Source organism: Pristiophorus japonicus, chromosome 21 (assembly GCF_044704955.1).
Source record: "Pristiophorus japonicus isolate sPriJap1 chromosome 21, sPriJap1.hap1, whole genome shotgun sequence".
In the NCBI taxonomy this organism is placed as follows: Eukaryota; Metazoa; Chordata; class Chondrichthyes; family Pristiophoridae; genus Pristiophorus; species Pristiophorus japonicus.
The window spans coordinates 65262084-65284053 of NC_091997.1; the positions used below are offsets into that span (position 1 = coordinate 65262084).

Consider the following 21970-nt stretch of genomic DNA (forward strand, 5'->3'; position numbering starts at 1 on the left):
CCCCCCCCCCTACCCCCCCAAGTAAGTTAGAGGAGAGAAGGGTTAAATCTAAAGGAGTGGATGATGTGGCAGTGTCCATTGTTGCTGGACACTTCCAAGGGATGCGTTGGCACAAACCCCTTGAATTATTGTCATCCAGTAGATGATGAGATCTCTGCCATAAAGAAGTCATCTGATCAAGTACATTCAGAGATGCACCCCGCATTTAGTGCGTTGAAACAGAAAAGTATCTTGCATGTCTCGGCACATTTTACAAAAACTCAATTAATTTACAATTTTTTAAACTAGTTTCAAGAATTGAGCCTCTATTGGCTCCTTGGCACATTCAATAGATTTTTTTTGTCAAACTTGATTGTAACAGAGTTTTAGAAAAACAGAACTAATGAATGCAGTATTTTTTGAAAAACCTTTAGTATTCTAACAAGTGGAAAAGAAAGCTGTACAGACAAACAGATTTACTGCTCCTTGATGTCGAACATTACCCTCTACTTTCCCTGGTCCAATGCGAGCAGACCTATTGGGCATTTCCAGCTTTTCATCTCAGATTTTCAGCACTGGGGCTGTTTCCTTTTATATTTACACAGTATAGTGATTCTGCTCTTTTGGTATTCCACTGTATTCCAAATTTAAACTATATTGCAACACTGGTTAAGACACACATGTAAAATTCCTTTGTGGCATCCTGACTGCATTAATAGAGTGCATGCCAGCACAATAAGAAATGAAAGCCTGCAGTGTCTACAGGAATACAAGGTGGGGCCAAGCACTTCCACACCATTATGGATTACATTAAATACCAGCTCCACAGCATCCGTTTGCGGAAACTTCCAACACATTTTTCTCTATCAACTTGAAAGGTGACAACAAACTAAGGTTAGTGCTTCACTACCAACTGTGCCCGATGGTCGAATACATGGCAGCTTCGACGCTGTCCCTTACCAGGTTTCTTCTCAACAAAGCGTTTTCCGGCCTCTCGGAAAGCCACTGCTGCTCGGAAGTAGGACCTCAGTATTGACCAGCGGAAGACGGCCACTGGGTCAATGCCAATCAGACTGCAGATGAAGGCGTTCTTACTGCTTTTCAGAAGTGCAACAATGTCAGGACGCATGTGGTCCGTGTTCTTCTCTCGAAAATCCTGCACCAACACAGATTTATGAAAAAGCTGTAGTGACCGATTATATATATTTATATTTTTTTTTACAAAGAAGAATTCCAAATCAAAATCATTTACAAATATTTTTCATTAAAGGTAATTACACCCCCCAATAATTTTCAATCCCCTATCTAGGGGACGCTGACTAATACTGGCATACAGTTCCCCTGGAACCCATTGGTCTCTGACAAGTTGCTCAATTTCCTATTCTTTCCAGGAACACAAGAACAGGAGAAGGCTATTCAACCCCTCGAGTCTTTCTGCCATTCAATGCGATCATGGCTGATCTGTATCTCAATTTAATTTACCCGCCTTTGTCCTTGTCCCTTAATACTCTTGCCGAATACTATCTATCAATCTCATTTTCAATTGACACCCAGCCTCCAGCGCTTTTGGGAAGAGAATATCCACTTCCTTTTGTGTGATGTCCCGACATCACCCAGAATGGCCTCATTCTAATTTTAAGGTCATAATCCCTTGTTCCCTAAGAGGAAATAGTTTCTTTCGCTCTATCCCATCAAATCCTTTGAACATCTTAAAACACCTTAATTTGATCACACCTTAATTTTCTACACTCAAGGGAATACAAATCTAGTCTGTGCAACCTGTCCACATAATGTAATCCGTTTAGCCCCAGTATCATCCTGGTGAATCTGTGCTCTGCCTCATCCAAAGCCAATATATCCTCCTGAGGTACAGTGCCCAGGAGTGAAGGTAGTATCTGAACGGTCTCTGGACAGAAAGCATTAATTTACCACGGAGCTATCACAGGCTATTTGACCATGGAGAGCATCACATGCAAGTCTGATTGTGTCTTCACGCAGCATTGACACACCCACATTTCAGCGAAAGCTGACCAGGAGCTACAATGCTGCTTGTGTCTGTCCCTCCCTAACCCTGCAGCATCATAGCTTCCCGACTCAAATCTGCTAACTCCGCACAGAATAGAGCTTGCATCTATGATCTTTCCTGCTCTGCATGAGTTAGTCGCACAGCACAAACTACATATTTGCCCTAACACTCGATGATGTAGATAGTCTGTGCCCCTACCCACCAGCTATTATCTATTCGATATTCTTCTCATTCAATTGACACCAATTTATTACGCAGCACAGACCGTCACTTGGTACTTGACTTTCCCTGCGTAGTGCTTTATGATAAAGGCTTGCTCCATCACTGCCGGGAACTCAATATAATTGTTCCCCTCATGCTGTCGCTTGAATTTGTCCAGCAGCGTCTGATTTGTTGCCTGTGGAAAACTAGATTCAAAGAAAAACAATTAGATACAAAATACAGACGCAGCGATTAATATTACCAGCGTCATCACTGAAAGATCTGGGATCCAGTTAACCTGGTCACTCCACAACCTGCATACAAGGAGCATTTATACACCACCTCCTGCTACTGTAGAGACAACTGGGATGGTCGGACCTGACCCTTGGCCTGTGTTAAGTTAGCTGATCTCAACTTTGTGCCCCTAGATTATAAAGAGAGGAGGAAGAAGAGGGGAAAAATGTCAACCAGAATTGTCCGGCACCACCCTGTCAACTTAGCTCAGCTGGCAGCACTCACATCCAATCAGGTCATGGACTCAAGTCCCACTCCCAGGATTTGAGCACATAATCTCAGCGGACATTCAGATTTGGGATTCTTTCTATGGCATTAAGTCAAAGTCCCATCTGCCTGTTCCTGTGGTTCACGTGGATGCTAAAAAGCCCATGGAAGAGCACAGATCAACTGGCCGTCACCCAATTGCTGTTTGCAGCAAATTGCTGTGTCACGTTTGACACATAAGAGCATTACTGAATTTCCAAGTAATTCATTGATTAATTATGACCTCGTTTCAAGCACTTTTGAGAGACGCGACAAGGCGATGCATAGATGCAAGTTTATGTTTAAATCCCCAGATTTATTGCAATGACAACAGAAAATGTTAGAAATACACAGCAGGTAAATCAGTTGAGTTCTGCTCGGAATTGCCACCTAAAGCTTTAACCTACATTTATCTTTAACCTACATTTCTCTTTCAGAATTCCAGGTTTTTTATCATTTGCTGCACAGAGGGCTTGATGCAGGGAATGAAATTGTTACAAAAAATGTTAAGTTAAACCCTGGAAAATATCTTAGAAGTGCTGATTGTCCAAGGATTGTGTTTACGGTTCACTGGCAGTGCAGGTCACTGCTGGATCTGGGTGGTCCCAATCATCAGATCTCATAACTGGAGCAGCATGGCCCAGAACCTTGCAGCAATCTCAGACCAGTAGTTTACTGCCTCATGGGCAGGAATGCAGATGATCACAACTATAAACTTTTCCACTTTTACATCGATGTGATCTTGTGGGCCGATGAATGAGAGATCAGTGTCTAGTAGCAGGTACATGCTGCGAACCACTACCCATACACTGGTAAAATTAATTACAACTACAACAGTCAGATTATGTTGCTGCTATGAGATTCAAGCTTATTTTCATCAGCGATTACATGACAGTGTCACATTTCAGTTCCGAATTTACCTTTGATTAACGCTATTGAAACTAACAGAGCTTGACCTGGCCAGTTTTACCCCATTTAATATATGTGAATAAAAAGCTGCAGTTACCAGAAATAGTAACAATGGCTGCCTCCCATCGTTACTCCTGTACAAACTACTGAAGAAAGCAGAGGAGGCAGCGTCATGCCTCTCAGTCTCGGAGTAGGCCCATCGCAGACACAACCAGAAAAATGAAGGGAGAAATGGACAATCAGGGACAACCAAAGTCGTTTGGCCAGAACGTTGTAATGACAGCCCTCGCCACTTTGATTGGTTCATAAAATCTGTCAACACTGCAGGTATAGCCAGGATGGTGTAAATTCAGGACAAGATCCTATTTATAGTGTATCCCAGAGAGATTGAGACACGTGGTTACCGCAAGGATTTGATGTCTTAAAGGGACAACATCCCTATGGCCCCATATATTGGAAAAGCTCATTTATTTCCACTTCAAAGGCTGAGTTATTGGCACCAATATATTACAGAGACATCACATACAAACCACAATGTTCTTCTTTTATATCAGAGCAGTTTTAATTTGGATTGCAGAAGATCGGTTCCTTATGTTTAGTAACTGCTATATCTTGCTCCCTTATCCTGGCAGTAGCCTCACAAACCAATATTGCATGATGTGCATCTGCCGTGATGCTCCCAACTCATCAAGAATTGCTCCCATCACCATTGACAAACTTGTGAGCAGCAGTAACTTCACCCTCGTGTTTTATAATTCAAAATGCTCCTTTCAGACATAACCCAAGTTTGGGGAAAATAATCTATGATTGGACTGTTGAGTAGTTTGAGTTCAAATTTCAAATCTTAGCTCCTCCCCCACCCCCGCCAGTAATCTTTACTGAAATCCCAGAACCAACACTGTACAGGATGAATTACACTTCAATAACGAGGAAGGTCAAATGGAAGTCTTGCAATAAATGCTGACAAGATTATGTTGGTTGTGACCAGTTCTGACACATTCAATAAAATAAGAAAAAAAATATTGCTAGGTTTAAACCAAATAAACTCTCCACGCACATTATACAAAAGTAGCCCCACAATAGATGCGGGTAATTCTCTTAGCTCGGAGCCCAGTGTGGAGCACAGATAAACTAGTATGCTCAAAGTTTACCAGGCAAACTCAGTAAGAGTTGGGATTAGTCAATTAAACTGCATTTCACACACAGTTAAGAGAAACCCTGTGCATTTGAGGTGGTCCCATTTTTAGTTGATGAAGCCTTTACCATTCTTGGTGGATCTCAATCAGCTTAAATATAAATATATTCCACAACACTAGAGTTACTAACATTGTAAAGGACCCCAGTCTAAGCAATGCCTTGCCTGAGGATCACTTTCTGGAATGTTCCATCGCAGCTGTGATTCCTTACTCAGTGCCCAACTAATATCAACCTTGAATCAGTGTGGAGCTACCGCGTGGCCCTTTCACGTACCAGGATAATCCCATCTCCTAATTGTGTTCTTTTACTTTCTCCTGCTTGAGTAAAGCGAGGGAACTGTGCCAGATTACAGCTCTGGCAACATCCCACAGCCCGACAGCAAAGGCACAGCAGCAGGTCAGTCAAGTGCCAAAAATGAGGGGGGAGGGATTTGACAGCAAGTGGCCCCCCAGCGTGCGGCAAACCAGACTCCCCACCCACCCTTCCCTTCAACCACTGTCTGTTCTACCTGTGACAGAGACTATAATTTCAGTATTGGACTGTTCAGTCACCTAAGAACTCATTTTTGGAGTGGAAGCAAGTCTTTCTCGATTTCGAGGGACTGCCTATGATGACGGGGTTGAAAGCTTCAGAAATTCTATTTATTGCTTAACATTGTATTTGCCCTTCACACTGACACAGCAGTTCAATGCCGAACAGCATACGGAGAATCAGACTTACCCAGAAGTAAATACAGGATAATCTAACTGAGGGATTGTGTAGCATCAAAAACCACAATAGCAAAGGTTTACTGCTGTCACCTGAACTTCTAGATTAGATTATGGACTTGAAACTACTTCGATACATGGGATATCCACCAATCAAATGGATAAGCCTGGAAATTACTGTCAGGGATATTGCTGTACAAACAACACTCCCACCAATTCATTCACTCCATTATTTTAACAGAGGCAGTACCCAGTTTATTTTATATGAATGAACGTCTCCATTTTAAGGTGGACAGTGGAATCTGACTCGAATGGGTTCTTACAGTATCACTCACTCCAGGCCATACGGGGTTAAATCAGGCTGCTCCGGGTACTCACTTGCACTCCTCATCCAGTAGGTGGAGTAAGCCAGTGGGTTTCCTGCTGATTAGGTTAATGCAGCCGCTGTTGTCGATATAATCAATGTTGTGCCAACTGATGCCTTCGGCCCTGTACTCCTCCTGTAGGACAAAAATATTCAATGAAGGCAAGAGAAGTAAAAAAATCAGCAACAGAAACCTAATTACAAGTGAATTATTGGTTGGGAAAAATGCAGGATGTGGAATACATTTACATTATATGTTTTCTTTTTTTCCACAGCCTTTCCATCACGCACTTCTCTGATGCAGGGTGGGCAGGTACTGATTCCCCAAATTCTGTCACATAACCCGGACAGATGGGAGTAGCCATCAATGTTAATCCCGGTTCGATCCAAAAGCACAGTGCATTGCTTCACTTGTGGCATTAGCCAAGCAGTTTGGGGAAATGTCAATCTGAGGCGAGTCAAGAGAGAAAGAGGAGATCTCCTTTAAAGTGGAGTGCAGGTGTCGGAAGGGAAACAGCGGCGAGAGGAGGCCACTTGTGAGAAAGGGGTTTCTCTTCGAAAGGAAAGAGAGGCTAGCGATGGGTGGTAATGTGAGACAATGGATAGGTTGGGACAGAGGTGTTGGGGCTGCAGGGCTTTGTAAAAGGGGACACGGGCCACAGAATTCTGGATTTTGGACTCTGATATCCAAAAAAAAAAATGGAATGAACTATACAAAACAAATTTGATTTGGGAAATCCTTTATGTTTCAAATCAGTAAGTGTGCTACTGGTCTTCAATCCCAGTATCCCATATGCTGGTTAGTCAGCCGTTTGCAGAGCCAAGTTTTCTGTTTATGGGTCAGCTTGCGCAAGAAGTAACTGTGCCTTTGGGCTACTATTACCCACAAGTGTGATATAAAGACCAGCTGAGTGATACAGGAGCTATAGAAAATGGAAAACTCAGAATTCAAAAGTACAAGTAAGGAACCACATTTTGTGTAATTTATGAAAAGTTTCTGATATCTGATTAAGTTACTCTACAACTCTGAAATGTTGGAAGTATAGGTTTCATTTACGTTTATTTTGATCTGTCTACTCTGTCAGCACGTTCAACAACACTTTGTTTTGGGAGTCAGATTTTGCTCTGTGCCTCTGCCGTTAAACCTCCTGAACAGCATCTCTTTGACCAATATTAGGCTTCTAACTCCCTGCATCAAATTCAAAATACAGGTTTAACCTCCCTTATCCAGAACTCCCTTATCCAGAACCACCCCTGGCCAACGGGTGGCGCATGCGCAGAACTCAGACATAAATAAACTGACGTCCTTCCTCAATGCTGACTCCCGCAATCTCCCCCTGATCCACCGCTCCCCACCCTCCACGCCGCACTCCCAGTCCCAATATCTCCTTGCTCGGTACCTGTACCATCCAATTTACCGTCACCATTCCTCGTCCGGAAAAATCCCTTATCCAGAACAGGCCAGGTCCCGAGGGGTCTGGATAAGGGAGGTTCAATCTGTGCTCATCTTCAAAGTCTGTATTTTCAAATCTCTTTATAGTCTTGCCTCACCGTGACGGAGCTGTACGTCTCAGCCACATCCTCCAATTCTGGAATATTGTGCGTTCTGCCCTCTCCCTAATCCACCATTGGTAGCTCATCTTTTGGTCAGGAGCCCTGCCCCCCCACCCCTCCCCCACGACTTCCCTTTGGAACTATCTCCCAAAGCTACTTCCCCTTACCACCTCTCTCCCAACAAAAGTTTTAATTAAAAACCTGCAAGTCTTTCTTATCCCCTTGCAAAATGCTCCAAGGAGTTCTCCTGTGCCTTATAAAATCAAGCTGCTATTGTTGAAAGGCATCAACTATGGCAAATTGAACATCTTGCATAGTGTCCATATTGAGCACTCCCATACTGGTTACAGCACGAATCAGGTACAGAGTAAAGCTGCCGATTTGATCCCAGTGTATTCCTGATCCCAACCCCAGAAGCTCAATTTCAACAGGATGCATTACAACAAGATTGTCTTTTTCACATCTAGTACAGGAGCTCCGTCAGGTCTCCTCCTTGTTTTTAAATGAAAGTCATTATTTTATTAATGGAAATGTAAAGTCCTTCCTCTACATTTCTAAAATATTGGCTGGATACAGAATTACTGACCGAGTTTTCTACAAAGGATCTTTTCATAACTGATGAAACTCAAAGTGAGGAAGGATGTCAGTTTATTTATGTCAGAGTTCTGCGCATGCGCCATCTGTACGCGAGGAGCAACTGGACAAAACAATTAGAGACAGTGATGCAGTGTCACACTCACTGCCATCAGACTAGCAGTCAGGCAGCCTCTCCCCTCCTTTCCCAGAGGCAGATTACAATGCACCATTAGCAGAGACAAAATACAATTGTAGAAATCTGTAGCCACAGCAGCACCCAGTGCACTACCCCACACCACGAGCACATGCCTTTTCTTGTTCAGGTCAGCAGTAACATTTTCATTTCACCTCAAACATACAAATGGAGGACAAGCGATTTTACTCACTAAACAATGGCAACAATTTGCTTTTGATGAAGAGCCAAGTCCCAGTGCAGGGCACCGCCAAAGTTGAAAAGAGGAGGACAGAAGTAGGATAAACCAGAAAGTAGTTACTAGGTGACGGTATGTTTAGCTTAAAAGCCTTTGGATTGTAAACAATGACTTGCATTTATATAGCACCTTTAACGCAGTACAACGTCCCAACAGGAGCGTTATCAAACAAAATTTGATACCAAATCACATAAGGAGACATTAGGACGGATAACTAAAAAGCTTGGTCAAAGTGGTAGGTTCTAAGGAGCGTCTTTAAAGGAAGAAAGCAAGGCAGAAAGGTGGCGATGTTTCGGGAGGAAATTCCAGAGCTTGGGGCCCAGGCAGCTGAAGGTACGGTCGCCATGGTGGAGCGATTAAAATCGAGGATGCACAAGAGACCAGAATTGGAGGTGCGCAGACATCTCGATGCGTTGTAGGGCTGGAGGAGGTTAGAGAGATCGGGAGGCGCGAGGCCATGAAGGGATTTGAAAACTAGAGAGAGAAGGCATGATAATGTCCACAGTTCTGAGGTTCTGCAGTAGAACATGTTAGAGAAGACAACGTAACAATCCTTGATTTCGATTAGTGTGGACGCAGGGAGGAGGAACAATGTGAACAACAGAGAATTTGTAACTTGAAGAACATGGGAGGAAATACGCCCCAGCTCCACATTCCTTTGTTTTCATTTTACAACAAAGCACACCAGTTTAGAAGGTACTATTTGGAGTAGGGCAGAACTGACATGAGGTCCGACAAGTGATTCTGCAAGGAAAACAATCAATGGGCTCCCTCCTTAAAAGGAGTTTGGGAATGGAGGGATGTATTGACATTTTTGGGGGAAGAGTGCCCTATTGAAACCAGTTTGTCAGCTGTTACGGGATCATCATAGGCAGTCCCTCAAAGCGAGGATGACTTGCTTCCACGCCAAGAAGGGATGAGTTCACAGGTGTTTCAATGAAGGACCTAACATTCCAGATCCCGAACTACATGTCGAAGGGTGGAAGATGCCTGTACGTGGAATTTTTTTTAACGTGTGGTGGCCGTTGCACACCAGCCACCACACGGGCTTGACAGAGCTAGGCCTTGGCCCAGTGGCAAGGGTTAACCAAGACTAACTGGAGACCAGCTCTGCTGCACAGACCGAGCACATACACATATCAACAATGGATATAGCAACAGCATGAGCGGATTGAAATTGACCTAAAACTTTCCACACTCAAGACAGTTTCGTGTTCAGTGGAATATGTCGATTAGTATATCGGTCACATTATTGGCTTGATTCATTTTGTAGCACTTTCACGTCTGAATTAGAAGGTGCGAGTTCAAATCACTATTGTAGCGCATAATCTAGGCTGACTGTCCATCATAGGCAGTCCCTCGATATCGAGGAAGACTTCCACTCTGAGTTCTCAGGTGACTGTACAGTCCAATACGGGAATTATAGTCTCTGTCACAGGTGGGACAGACAGTCGTTGAATGAAAGGGTGGGTGGGACTGGTTTGCCACACGCTCCTTCCGCTTGTTTTCTGCACGCTCTCAGCGACGAGACTCGAGGTGCTCAGCGCCCTCCCGGATGCTCTTCCTCCACCTTGGACGGTCTTGGGCCAGGGATTCCCAGGTGCCGGACCATCTTCACCCGACACCATCAGAGGCCCTCTCTTCCCCCAATCTCCCCCGCCACACCTTACCACCTACACCAGATGCCTGTGAAGCCTACCAGCCAGATCCCCAGGTCAGAATGTCAGCAAGAAGCTACGGCCGCTCACAGACCCCTCACGTTTGAACTCGGCGTCCCTTCGGCCCTCTTGGTAATTGTGGCACGTGGTGCGGGTAATGGCAGCGGCCTTCTTGTCCTCTCCAGCGGCTGACTGTCCAGCGACTGCCTGTTCCCGGCGGTTCAGGTAAAGATTATAGATTGCATGGCATTATTGAAAGAGGAACCAAGAGCTCTTCTAATATTTGTCCCTCAACCAATTGCGACCATAAACAGATGAACCAGTCATCTCTTTGCTGTTTGTGGATCTTACTGTGCACAGCATGACTCCCATGTTCACCTGTATAACAACAATCACTATATGTACAATGAGGTGGGGTGGCGTTGCTGGTTAAAGAGGAAATTAATGCAATAGTGAGGAAGGACATTAGCTTGGATGATATGGAATCTGTATGGGTGGAGCTACGGAATACCAAAGGGCAGAAAACGCTAGTGGGAGTTGTGTGCAGACCACCAAACAGTAGTAATGAGGATGGGGACAGCATCAAACAAGAAATTAGGGATGCGTGCAATTAAGGTACAGCAGTTATCATGGGCAACTTCAATCTACATATTGACTGGGCTAACCAAACTGGTAGCAGTGCGGTGCAGGGGGATTTCCTGGAGTGTATTAGGGATGGGTTTCTAGACCAATATGTCGAGGAACCAACTAGAGACTGGCCATCCTAGACTGGGTGATGTGTAATGAGAAAGGACTAATTAACAATCTTGTTGTGTGAGGCCCCTTGGGGAAGAGTGACCATAATATGGTAGAATTCTTTATTAAGATGGAGAGTGACACAGTTAATTCAGAGACTAGGGTCCTGAACTTGGGGAAAGGTAACTCCGATGGTACGAGACATGAATTAGCTAGAATAGACTGGCGAGTGATACTTCAAGGATTGACGGTTGTTCGGCAATGGCAAAAATTTAAAGATCACATGGATGAACTTCAACAACTGTACATCCCTGTCTGGAGTAAAAATAAAACAGGGAAGGTGGCTCAACCGTGGCTAACAAGGGAAATTAAGGATAGTGTTAACTCCAAGGAAGAGGCATATAAATTGGCCAGAAAAAGCAGCAAACCTGAGGACTGGGAGAATTTTGTAGTACAGCAGAGGAGGACAAAGGGTTTAATTAGGAGGGGGGAAATAGAGTATGAGAGGAAGCTTGCTGGGAACATAAAAACTGACTGCAAAAGCTTCTATAGATATGTGAAGAGAAAAAGATTAGTGAAAACAAACGTAGGTCTCTTGCGGTCAGATTCAGGTGAATTTATAATGGGGAACAAAGAAATGGCGGACCAGTTAAACAAATACTTTGGTTCTGTTTTCACAAAGGAAGATACAAATAACCTTCCAGAAATACTAGGGGACCGAGGGTCTAATGAGAAGGAGGAACTGAAGGATATCCTTATTAGGCGGGAAATCGTGTTGGGGAAATTGATGGGATTGAAGGCCGATAAATCCCCAGAACCCGATAGTCTGCAGCGCAGTGTATTTAAGGAAGTGGCCCTCGATATAGTGGATGCATTGGTGATCATTTTCCAACAGTCTATCGACTCTGGATCAGTTCCTATGGACTGCAGGGTAGCTAATGTAACACCACTGTTTAAAAAAGGAGGGAGAGAGAAAACGGGTAATTATAGACCGGTTAGCCTGACATCAGCAGTGGGGAAAATGTTGGAATCAATTATTAAAGATGAAATAGCAGTGACAGGATTAGCCCAAGTCAGCATGGATTTATGAAAGGGAAATCATACTTGACAAATCTGGAATTTTTTGAGGATGTAACTCGTAGAGTGGACAAGGGAGAACCAGTGGATGTGGTGTATTTAGACTTTCAAAAGGCTTTTGGCAAGGTCCCACACAAGAGATTGGTGTGCAAGATTAAAGCACATGGTATTGGGGGTAATGTACTGATATGGAAAGAGAACTGGTTGGCAGACAGGAAGCAGAGAGTCGGGATAAACGGGTCCTTTTCAGAATGGCAGGCAGTGACTAGTGGGGTGCCGCAGGGCTCAGTGCTGGGACCCCAGCTCTACAATATACATTAATGATTTAGATGAAAGAATTGAGTATAATATCTCCAAGTTTGCAGATGACACTAAACTGGGTGGCAGAGTGAGATGTGAGGAGGACATTAAGAGGCTGCAGGGTGACTTGGACAGGTTAGGTGAGTGGGCAAATGCATGGCAGATGCAGTATAATGTGGATAAATGTGAGGTTATCCACTTTGGGGGCAAAAACACGAAGGCAGAATATTATCTGAATGGCGGCAGATTAGAAAAAGGGGAGGTGCAACGAGACCTGGGTGTCATAGTTCATCAGTCATTGAAAGTTGGCATGCAGGTACAGCAGGCAGTGAAGGCGGCAAATGGTATGTTGGCCTTCATAGCTAGGGGATTTGAGTATAGGAGCAGGGAGGGCTTACTGCAGTTATACAGGGCATTGGTGAGGCCTCACCTGGAATATTGTTTCTGTTTTGGTCTCCTAATCGGAGGAAGGACGTTCTTGCTATTGAGGGAGTTCACCAGACTGATTCCCGGGATGGCGGGACTGACATATGAGGAGAGACTGGATCAACTGGGCCTTTATACACTGGAGTTTAGAAGGATGAGAGGGGATGGGACTGGACAGGTTAGATGCGGGAAAAATTTTCCCGATGATGGGGAAGTCCAGAACCAGGGGACACAGTCTTAGGATAAGGGGTAGGCCATTTAGGACTGAGATGAGGAGAAACCTCTTCACTCAGTGTTGTTAACCTGTGGAATTCCCTGCTGCAGAGAGTTGTTGATGCCAGTTCATTGGATATATTCAAGAGGGAGTTAGATATGGCCCTTAAGGCTGAAGGGATCAAGGGGTATGGAGAGAAAGCAGGAAAGGGGTACTGAGGGAATGATCAGCCATGATCTTATTGAATAGTGGTGCAGGTTCAAGGGGCCGAATGGCCTACTCCTGCACCTATTTTCTATGTTTCTATGAGTTTCTCCGAAATAAAGAACTTCTGAGACAGTCTGGAGATATGATGCGATACTATACAAATGTACGTCATTCTTTCTTCAGTGTTGTGTAATGAATTACAGCAACATTACTAGAACAGGGGCTTGCATTATAAGACCACCACCACCCCCCCCCCACCCCCTCCCCACAAATAAGAAACACTGAAGGCAGAGACAGCAGTAACTATTCCTCGAGCTCCTGTTCAACTATGCAAAGAGTGGATAACGAATGAGAGTCTGGAGAGAAAGTGCATCACATGGAATCACTGCTGCCATATATGACCTCATCTAAAATTCAGTTTTATTCCTTAAGGGTTGCAAACCGCTTGCCAAAGTGACACTGGCCCATTTCCAGCCAACAAAACAACAGCTATGTAATGTGTTTTTGTGTTCCAGCAAGCACTCTTTCCTAAAGCAGTCTCTGGTCTCACAGGGTTATTAATATGAAAGGTATTTGTAACATTTCCACGCTCTGTCAGCATTTCCTGGAATTTCTGGAGACAAAAAAATGTGTTAAAAAAAAAGAAAACTTGTCGGTCACAGACAAAAGATATTTATCTTCTGTCTCAAAAAATAAACGCGTCAATATTCAAAATAATCTCTTTTTCCTAAAAGTGCAACACAAATATTACGTAGCAACTTTGTTGAAATAAATTTAAACCAATAAACTAAGCAGCTGAAGAGATTGAGCCTATAAGGAAATACACTATCCAGTGATAATTCTTTACCATTTAAGGAGACTCGTATGAATTAATATTGCAACATTCCCTTAAGACATGTGGTTGAGGTTCTGGCAGGCCTGGTAACTGGCTTAGCACCATTAGTGTATGGGTCACAGATGGCATAAAAGCTTTTAAACTATTTGAAACTTCTCAAAACAAACATCCCGGGCAAGTGTACAGACAGTGCAGCAAGATTGCTCTGGGCAAACACCATCTTTCATGCCCACTCCTTTGAGAATATTCAGGCAGCCAAGTTTACATCCTCTGCTACTTTGAACCGCTTTGCTTATACAGTATCAAAGCTAAAAGATATAGCACAGTCCCACTTGACCTCCTGCACCATATGCAAGATCTGGTCATGTGCTTTATTTTAGATGTTTTTTGTGCAGCTCCAATGACCCAACATTCAGGACTCAGCACTTCCCCAGCAAACAGTCAACATCCTTCATTCAAAGTAAGCATTCTACTCGGAACTCCTGCACAGCAAACGAGCCAAAGGTGGGCAGAGGAAACGTTACAGGGACACGCTCAAAGTCTCCCTGATAAAGTGCAACACCCCACTGACATCTGGGAGTCCCTGGCCAAAGACCGCCCTAAGTGGAGGGAGGGCGCTGAGTACCTCGAGTCTCGTCGCCGAGAGTCTGCAGAAACCAAGCGCAGACAGCGGACAGGGCGTGCGGCAAACCAGTCCCACCTACACTTTCCTTCAACGACTATCTGTCCCACCTGTGACAGAGACTGTGGTTCTCATATTGGACTGTTCAGTCACTTAAGGACTCATTTTAAGAGGGGAAGCAAGTCTTCCGATTCCGAGGGACTGCCTATGATGATGATGATGATGATGATGATGATGATTTTGATTTCCCACTCCTTAAATAAAACGGTAGCCACATGAGAATTTTTAGGAATAGGCAAAGGACAATAAGCTCATCCCTTTTTAGTATGTCATCACCTACCCACTATCATATCTCTCAATCACATCTTCCCTCCAGAAGTGCATCTCGTGGCTCTTTGAACCCACCTATAGGCCGGAATTAAACCGAAGCTGCGAGTGCCAGTTTGGAGGCAGGTCAGCTATCAAAATGGCAGTGATTGACAGCGAGGCGGAAATACGCTTCCATCCCGCCTCCCTGTCAGTTTTCTAAGTGTTGGGTCTGCCTGCGCTTCACAGACCCAACACCAAGCGGCGGGGAGCCGATTCAAATCGTTAACAGCTTGTTTACCGATATTAAAAAGCATTTTACCAGGTACTTACCATTTTTCCAGCCTTTTTACGAGGTTCCCGGTGCTCGGAGATGACAGGTAAGTGTGTCGGGTTCTCAATCACTCTCCATTGTTGTGAATATACCACAGCTGCAGAAGTGGTATAAAAGCTACCATTTCATAGCTGTTCACTTTCCAATCTCAGAAGTTGGAGCCTTCAGGATTTGGAATACACTTTTCAGCTTTATGGAGGTTTGCAGTATTTGGAGTGAACTCTTTATCCAGTGTCACCTCCTTGAAGCAACCTCTCTCACCACTGACAGATGGCTTCTGTCATCTCAACTTCAGCTGCCCTCTATTCCACTGGCATTAGTGCCCTTGAAAAAAATCTCACTTCAGAATCCCACCACCATCACCACCAGGCACACCAGCAGCACCAACCTTCTCCGCAATCACCTGATGCTGCACAGGACACAGGGCATCAGCACCTGACCACATTGTTGCTCGGGAGGCCAGGGATGGCCTCACCATGGTCAGATTGACGTCATTTGATGCTGTACACCCTGGCTGCCACATGATGTGCCAGATTGGCACCACCCCACACCAACACCATAAAGTATCCTGACAATGCCCAAGCCATTCCTTTCACACTCATCACCATTGGAAGGTACCGTTATGTCTCCCCATTCACTGCAACTCACTAAGCCACTTCCAAAGATGTGCACAAATCTGTCCAAGAAGGTAAAGTGTTGAAAATAAAGATTTAAATGTTTGACAACACATCAACATAAATTTTACATGAACATTGGCTAAAAGACCCAAGTGCTTACCCTTGTGTGCTGTTGGTTGGTATGATTGGACAAAGATGAGGGTGAGTGTGAGGGGTAGCTAGTGAGATAGGGATGTGATAATGTAGCTAGAGAGAGGGATGGGTGGGTGTTGGAGGTGCACGGTAAGTTGGTGTGAGTAAGGATGTGCAGGGGTCGGGTAGGGAAGGCAGAGTGATGGGCATGTGATGAGTGGCACAGCGGGATGAGGTTGAGTGCAATGTTTCGTGATCTACTGAGATAGCAGAAAGGTTCGAGTCACTGTAACCAGGTCCTCCGGACGACATCCCTGCTCGTGTCCTCCTGTACAATGTGAAACCAGGCTGCGTGGATGTCCTGGTAGGTCTCTCCTATCCATGGGAAGGGAAGAGAACCTCCCTGCATGCTGTGACTCCTTCCATAAGCATATGGAAGGAGTCATGGGAGAGCCTGAGTGCAGCCGTGCATCTTTCTGCAGTGATGGTCAGCATTTGCAGCATCTCAATGCTACAGAACACTTGACAGCACAACTGTCAAAATAAATGTGGGCACGGACCCTTAAAGGAAACCGGCTGATGACGGGTCATAAAATGTCTTCAGACCCGCTTCCTTTTAATTGGCTGGGAACTTTGCAGGATGGACTTAACAAGCCCAATCAGAGGAAAGTCGTGGGGGGAGCCAGCAAGAGCGAGGTTGCAGCCCGCCCCAGACATCTCCCGTCTCGAGAGATAAAATCAAACCCATACAAGTCTGCTTCCCTGTCCTTTCCTGGTAACTTATTCCACAACTTTATTGCCCTTTGATGCAACAGATTCCCACTGTGGCCATGCGTGCGCACAATTCTGGCTGCCACCCTGCATCTGAGCCCATGACCTGCCTTTCTTTCCCTCTTGGCTCCTCTCTCCCCTTATCCAATAATACCCTTATCCTGTCACTCAGTCATGCTACTTCTCATTTCTCCCTCTCAGGTACTTTGCTCCTCCCGCCAAAATCCCTACCTAAACTCAGAGGGCATAGGGGATGACGCAAGCGAAAGACGCATGTTCAGGATTAAGGCGGGGCTGGGAGAGAGCATGGGGGAGCTTTAGCCTGGTGGGTGGACAAGAGGAAGAAGAGGCAGAGGAAGCAGAAATGATGGTGCTCACTATACTGCTGGAACTGTATAAACAGGTTCGACTGGTACTCGAATACACTCATACCCAAGGCTCAACTGTAAATGGTAACAACGAACAATAACTTACATTTTCATAGCACCTTTGACATGTACCAAGGCGCTTCACAGGAGCGTCATCAGACAAAATTTGACACTGAGGCACATAAGGAGGTGTTAGGACAGGTGACAAAAGCTTGGTCAAAGAGATAGATTTTGAGGAGCATCTTAAAAGGAGGAAAGAGAGGCGGAGAGGGGTTTAGGGAGCAAATACTCGAAGCTTAGGGCATAGGCAGCTGAAGACATGGCCACCAATGGTGGAGCGAAGGAAGAGAGAGATGCACTAAGGGCCAGAATTAGAGGAACGCAGAGGGTTGTTGGGCTAGAAGAGATTACAGAGATAGGAAGGGGTGAAGCCATGGAGAGATTTGAATACAAGGATAAGAATTTTAAATTCAAGGCGTTGCTGGACTGGGAGCCAATGTAGGTCAGCGAGCACAGAAACAGAAAAATCTTTACAACCTCTGTGTCCTTGTCACTTACAGATGAATGCACTTAGTGGATTTAAAAATGGGTCAGCCAATTAATTAAGCTCTAAATATATCTCCTCGCGCTGTCTCCTCCCTGCATCCTCAATGTTGAATTCAACACTCATGGCACCACCTCTAACTCGAACACATTCTTTCCCAAAAGTAAAAATTGGAATTGCTCTCAATCTACAATCAAGTAGAACCAAAATCTTAAAATTACTAATACACTTTGAAATGGAAAGCTCCATTTCAGTGCAGCAGTGGGAAACTCCATTAGTTTTGGTTTGAAAAGAACTTTTGGAGAAGGGGGGGGGGAAAGATCGATCCGAAGAGGGGAACAAGGATCTGACGATCTAGGTAAAAATGTAGTGCTCATCATACCATGGCTGCAACCAGTCCCTTCCACTACGACCCATGTGCTTACACCCACACAACGTGTTAAGTAGCAGAACTCAAATATTACAGTAAAGCACTAAACAGCTAGGATTTCTAACATGCTAACTGCTGTCCACCATCACAGATTGGGAATTGAACTTGGGACCTTCCTGGATTGCGACTCAGTACCACACCAAAAAATGACTTCCCAACTTAAGTCACGGTCCCAGTGATCAGGGAAACGTATGTGGCATCCCCAAGCACATATTGTGCAAAAGTGGCTTGACCCAGAGGATGACACCATTTACTCCTTGCTCCTGCATTCTGCTATTCAAAACCAAAACAGCCAAGTGACCTCAGAAAATGTGATAATAGGGAAAAAATCTCTTTGCCAAATGGAAAAATCCATGCGTGTGTGTACACAGAATCTCAAGACAATGCTGAAGGTCAGTACGCCTCTATGCCCTGCTGCTGCCCTCAGTAGGACTTGTTACGAGAACTCGCAAAAGCATTATGAGTCACAGTAAGTATCGACTCCTCGGAAAACTGGGGAGCTGAATAGCCACTTGTGAGTACATGCCATCATCTAATTGTGAGTAATTCATGTGGTGTACACCAATTATGGCATTACTGAAAATGTCCTTTCAGATAGCACAGAACTTCACAATGCAGCTAGCATATCGAGAGTCCAAAGCTCATACTGAGCGGTGTTTAGTCACACTGGCAATTATCTTACTTATAGTCGGTCATGACAATTCTTGAAAGTGTGCGTGTTTCTTAAAGAAAAGGGTGACTTTTCAGTCTAATAGCCGCAAGACCAGCAGACTGCAAAGAGCAAAAAGATTTCAAATTGTGAGAAATGTGTGAACAATGATACTCTTCCAAAAAATATATTAACTGGAGATTCTTTTTAAAAGCACACCCACACCACTCCCCTGATATAAACACACCACACATTCTGTCACTGAGCCAGACAAAGCAGCAAGGTTCCAGGGTGAATCTTGGGTCTGTGCTGAGTCAGCTGATCGCAGCGCTAGCTGCTACAATTGGCCTCAGAGCCCCTGGGCTAAGGAGGGGAAAAAATGCAACAGATGGATGTTGGGTGGAAGCAGAACCAGGTTCAACGGCGATGCACTCCACTGTTGCATTGCCTGCCAACGCTCACTGTTCAGGGAGCACCAGTCTCTGTCCTATGATGTTTGGAAGCAGTACCCCTGAGATGAATAAATCAGAGGCAGAGAACATATTTTAACTTGTAACGATATATTCATTAGGTTCTGGAGCAGCATCACAGATGAACGACACCATGTCAGTAACACCAAGCAACCACAGCTGGGAACAGAGAGAACACAGTCTGTTCATTCTTACACCTGTTCCCTGCCTTGAAAGTCAAACAAGCAGCAACAGGGGTTTTAGACTGATCATGGTGAATAACTCTCCATGTTTGAAGCTCGAGTTTAGTGGATGTCCTGACATCAATCACGACAGGGCAATTTGAGTGACAACATCTTTTCTCAAAAGCAGCACAACTACTGTATTTATATACATATATGCTGCCTCTGCATCGAGGCCGTACCCTAAATTTACAAGTTCACAAGCTGTGCTCCAACTTCAACTACATGTTTTGTTTTAAAAAGCACAATGTAGCAAACTTAAATAAAAAAGAATTGCCTATGCTGCAAATCTGAAATAAACAGAAAATCTTCAAGATGCACAAATTTCAATCAGCATCTGAAAGAGAAAATAGATCAGTTAATGTTTCATGCAGGGATCCTTCATCAGAACTGTACAGCAAGCCGTTTCAGTTCTGACAATGTATCTTTTTCCTCTTGCAGATGCTGACTTAAGCGTTTGTACGGTACCACCATTTTCTGGTCTGGTGCAGGTAAGTTTACAGCTAAAGGATAGGTGTGTCATTCCATTTCCCACCGATGCCGGTAGCCACTTGACTCTAGTCTGAGTTTGTTTGTCTACTTATGGAAAAAAAATTGTATTTCATAGATCGCATGTTGTAGATCATGTTGTTCACGTTAGTTGTGACCTGCAGTAACTGGGAAATACAAGGCTCTAGATATCACTCTTATCAGTCCAAAGTCAATTCAAACCAGATAAAACCATTAAGAGTATGGCAGCTAAATGCTGTTGCATTATATTGGTTGCATCCAAACTTTCAGGCGCTGTGATCAAGTCCTTCGAATAGTTGCTCAAATCATAATCTACATAGAGAACACTAAACAGCTATTAAACAATTGAAACACAAATATTGCTCAGACAATGAGTTTTGTTCCTTTCTCCAATGCTGGCCCTGCACCAAAGAGCAGGTAGGAGATGATCTGCTCACGAGTCTCACCCAATGTTGTTCTATAGCTAGTTGTTGGGAGATCAACCTTCCCTCAAGCTTTCCTCTGGCCGAGAAGGAATCTTTCCTCCACTGTATCCCTCTCTGGACTGGGCAGTCAAGATCAGACCCTAACTCCCATGAATCATGGTTATAAACCTGCACCCTTCATGCCCGTCAACACATTAACCAGAGGACACAGATTTAAGTAATTGGCAAAAGAACCTGAAGCGAAATGAGGGGAAAAAAATTTACACAGCAAGTTATGATGATCTGGAATACATGGCTTGAAAGGGCGGTGGAAGCAGATTTAGCAATAACTTTCAATGGGGAATTGGATATGTACTTGAAGTGGCAAAATTTGCGGGGCTCAAAGAAAAGAGCAGGGGAGTGGTACTAATTGGATCGCTCATTTAAAAAGCCGGCACAGGCACGATGGGCCGAATGGCCTCCTTCTGTGCTGTATTATTCTATGATCTCTGCAGTCGACCTCTGCCATCTGCTCAGCATTCACACAACAGCCTAAGTGAGATTGAGATCCCACAGTATCGAAAGCTGTAGGCCTCAGTTTTCTTAGCACCATGTGGCATAGTGCAAGGGACTCCAGCAAGCTGTGCCACTGCAGCATGAAGCATTTCAATAGCTATACATTGGCATAGTCATTACCTGCCTTTTCTTCTCTCCTCTGCTCTGCTCCTGAAGGCACGATGGGGTACTATTCCATGGGCAATTTCTATTACCTCACTACGTACCCATTCTTCATGTATATATCTGTAAATTGACTGAGCAACCAATTCTTATAACAGGACACCAAAGTGATCCCAATTCTACCCTCACCCAAATCTACAAACGCATAAACAGCAGGAATCAGTGGATAGACATCTGGAATCGGAACCCTGGCTGCTTTTCCTCCTCCCTAGCCCAGGGGCAGTGACATCAATGGTGGCACCCACACTCATGACCCTACTGAGATCATCGAAATCAACACAGATTATAGTGTGTGGAGCTAAGTACAAAATAAATGCTGCATTTTCCAACTGAGCCATTGAGGAGGCTATCCACTATATATTTTTTTAATAAGCCAATGCACAAATCATTGCCAGGAAACAAAAGTCAAGAATCACTCGGAGACATTCCCAATTCGCCAAAGGTCTCTGCTGGAGTGCTTAAAAATTAGCTGCAGTTCAAGAGTTTCAAATTTACGAGCTGTAGGCACGCCTCTGTTTGGTAATCTAATTAAAGGAGCGGATGACTGGACCTCAAGCAGCGTCTCCTGATGAATGAATTCATTCAGATTGGCTAGCAAGGCTCGGCTACAGTGCAGGACCGGCTGACTAGAATAGACAGAAGGGTTTTTGTAAAGTTTGAATTAAAAAAAGCAGCTAATGGAAAAACAAAACAAAGAAGGTAAAATGACAGCTTCTTCTCTGCATGAAGCAGTTCTCTGTGGCACTACCTTCAAGTGTCCAACAATTAAATCACTTACTTGATATGTGAACACACAGGAAAAATTTTTTGAAGGAAAGCAATTTTGTTTGAACGTTTTGGAACAGGGCCACCAGGTATTGAACGCTAGTCTCCTAGCATGAAATAGCGACCAAAATAACCTTGTACCAGTATCAAGTG

At 44.3% G+C, this 21970-nt stretch overlaps 1 protein-coding gene across 8 annotated transcripts in view; it reads right to left on the bottom strand.

Annotated features, from left to right (window-relative positions):
- Window positions 1-21970, bottom strand: part of myo9aa (myosin IXAa) — a 285885-nt gene that overhangs the window by 84506 nt on the left and 179409 nt on the right. For all 8 annotated transcript variants that reach the window (XM_070864905.1, XM_070864901.1, XM_070864903.1 and 5 more), the window contains exons 12-14: window positions 5938-6059; window positions 2271-2412; window positions 940-1135 (exon numbers count right to left, since the gene is read on the bottom strand). In XM_070864905.1, the coding sequence (XP_070721006.1) occupies window positions 940-1135; window positions 2271-2412; window positions 5938-6059 (460 nt within the window). The remainder of the gene's footprint in view (window positions 1-939; window positions 1136-2270; window positions 2413-5937; window positions 6060-21970) is intronic.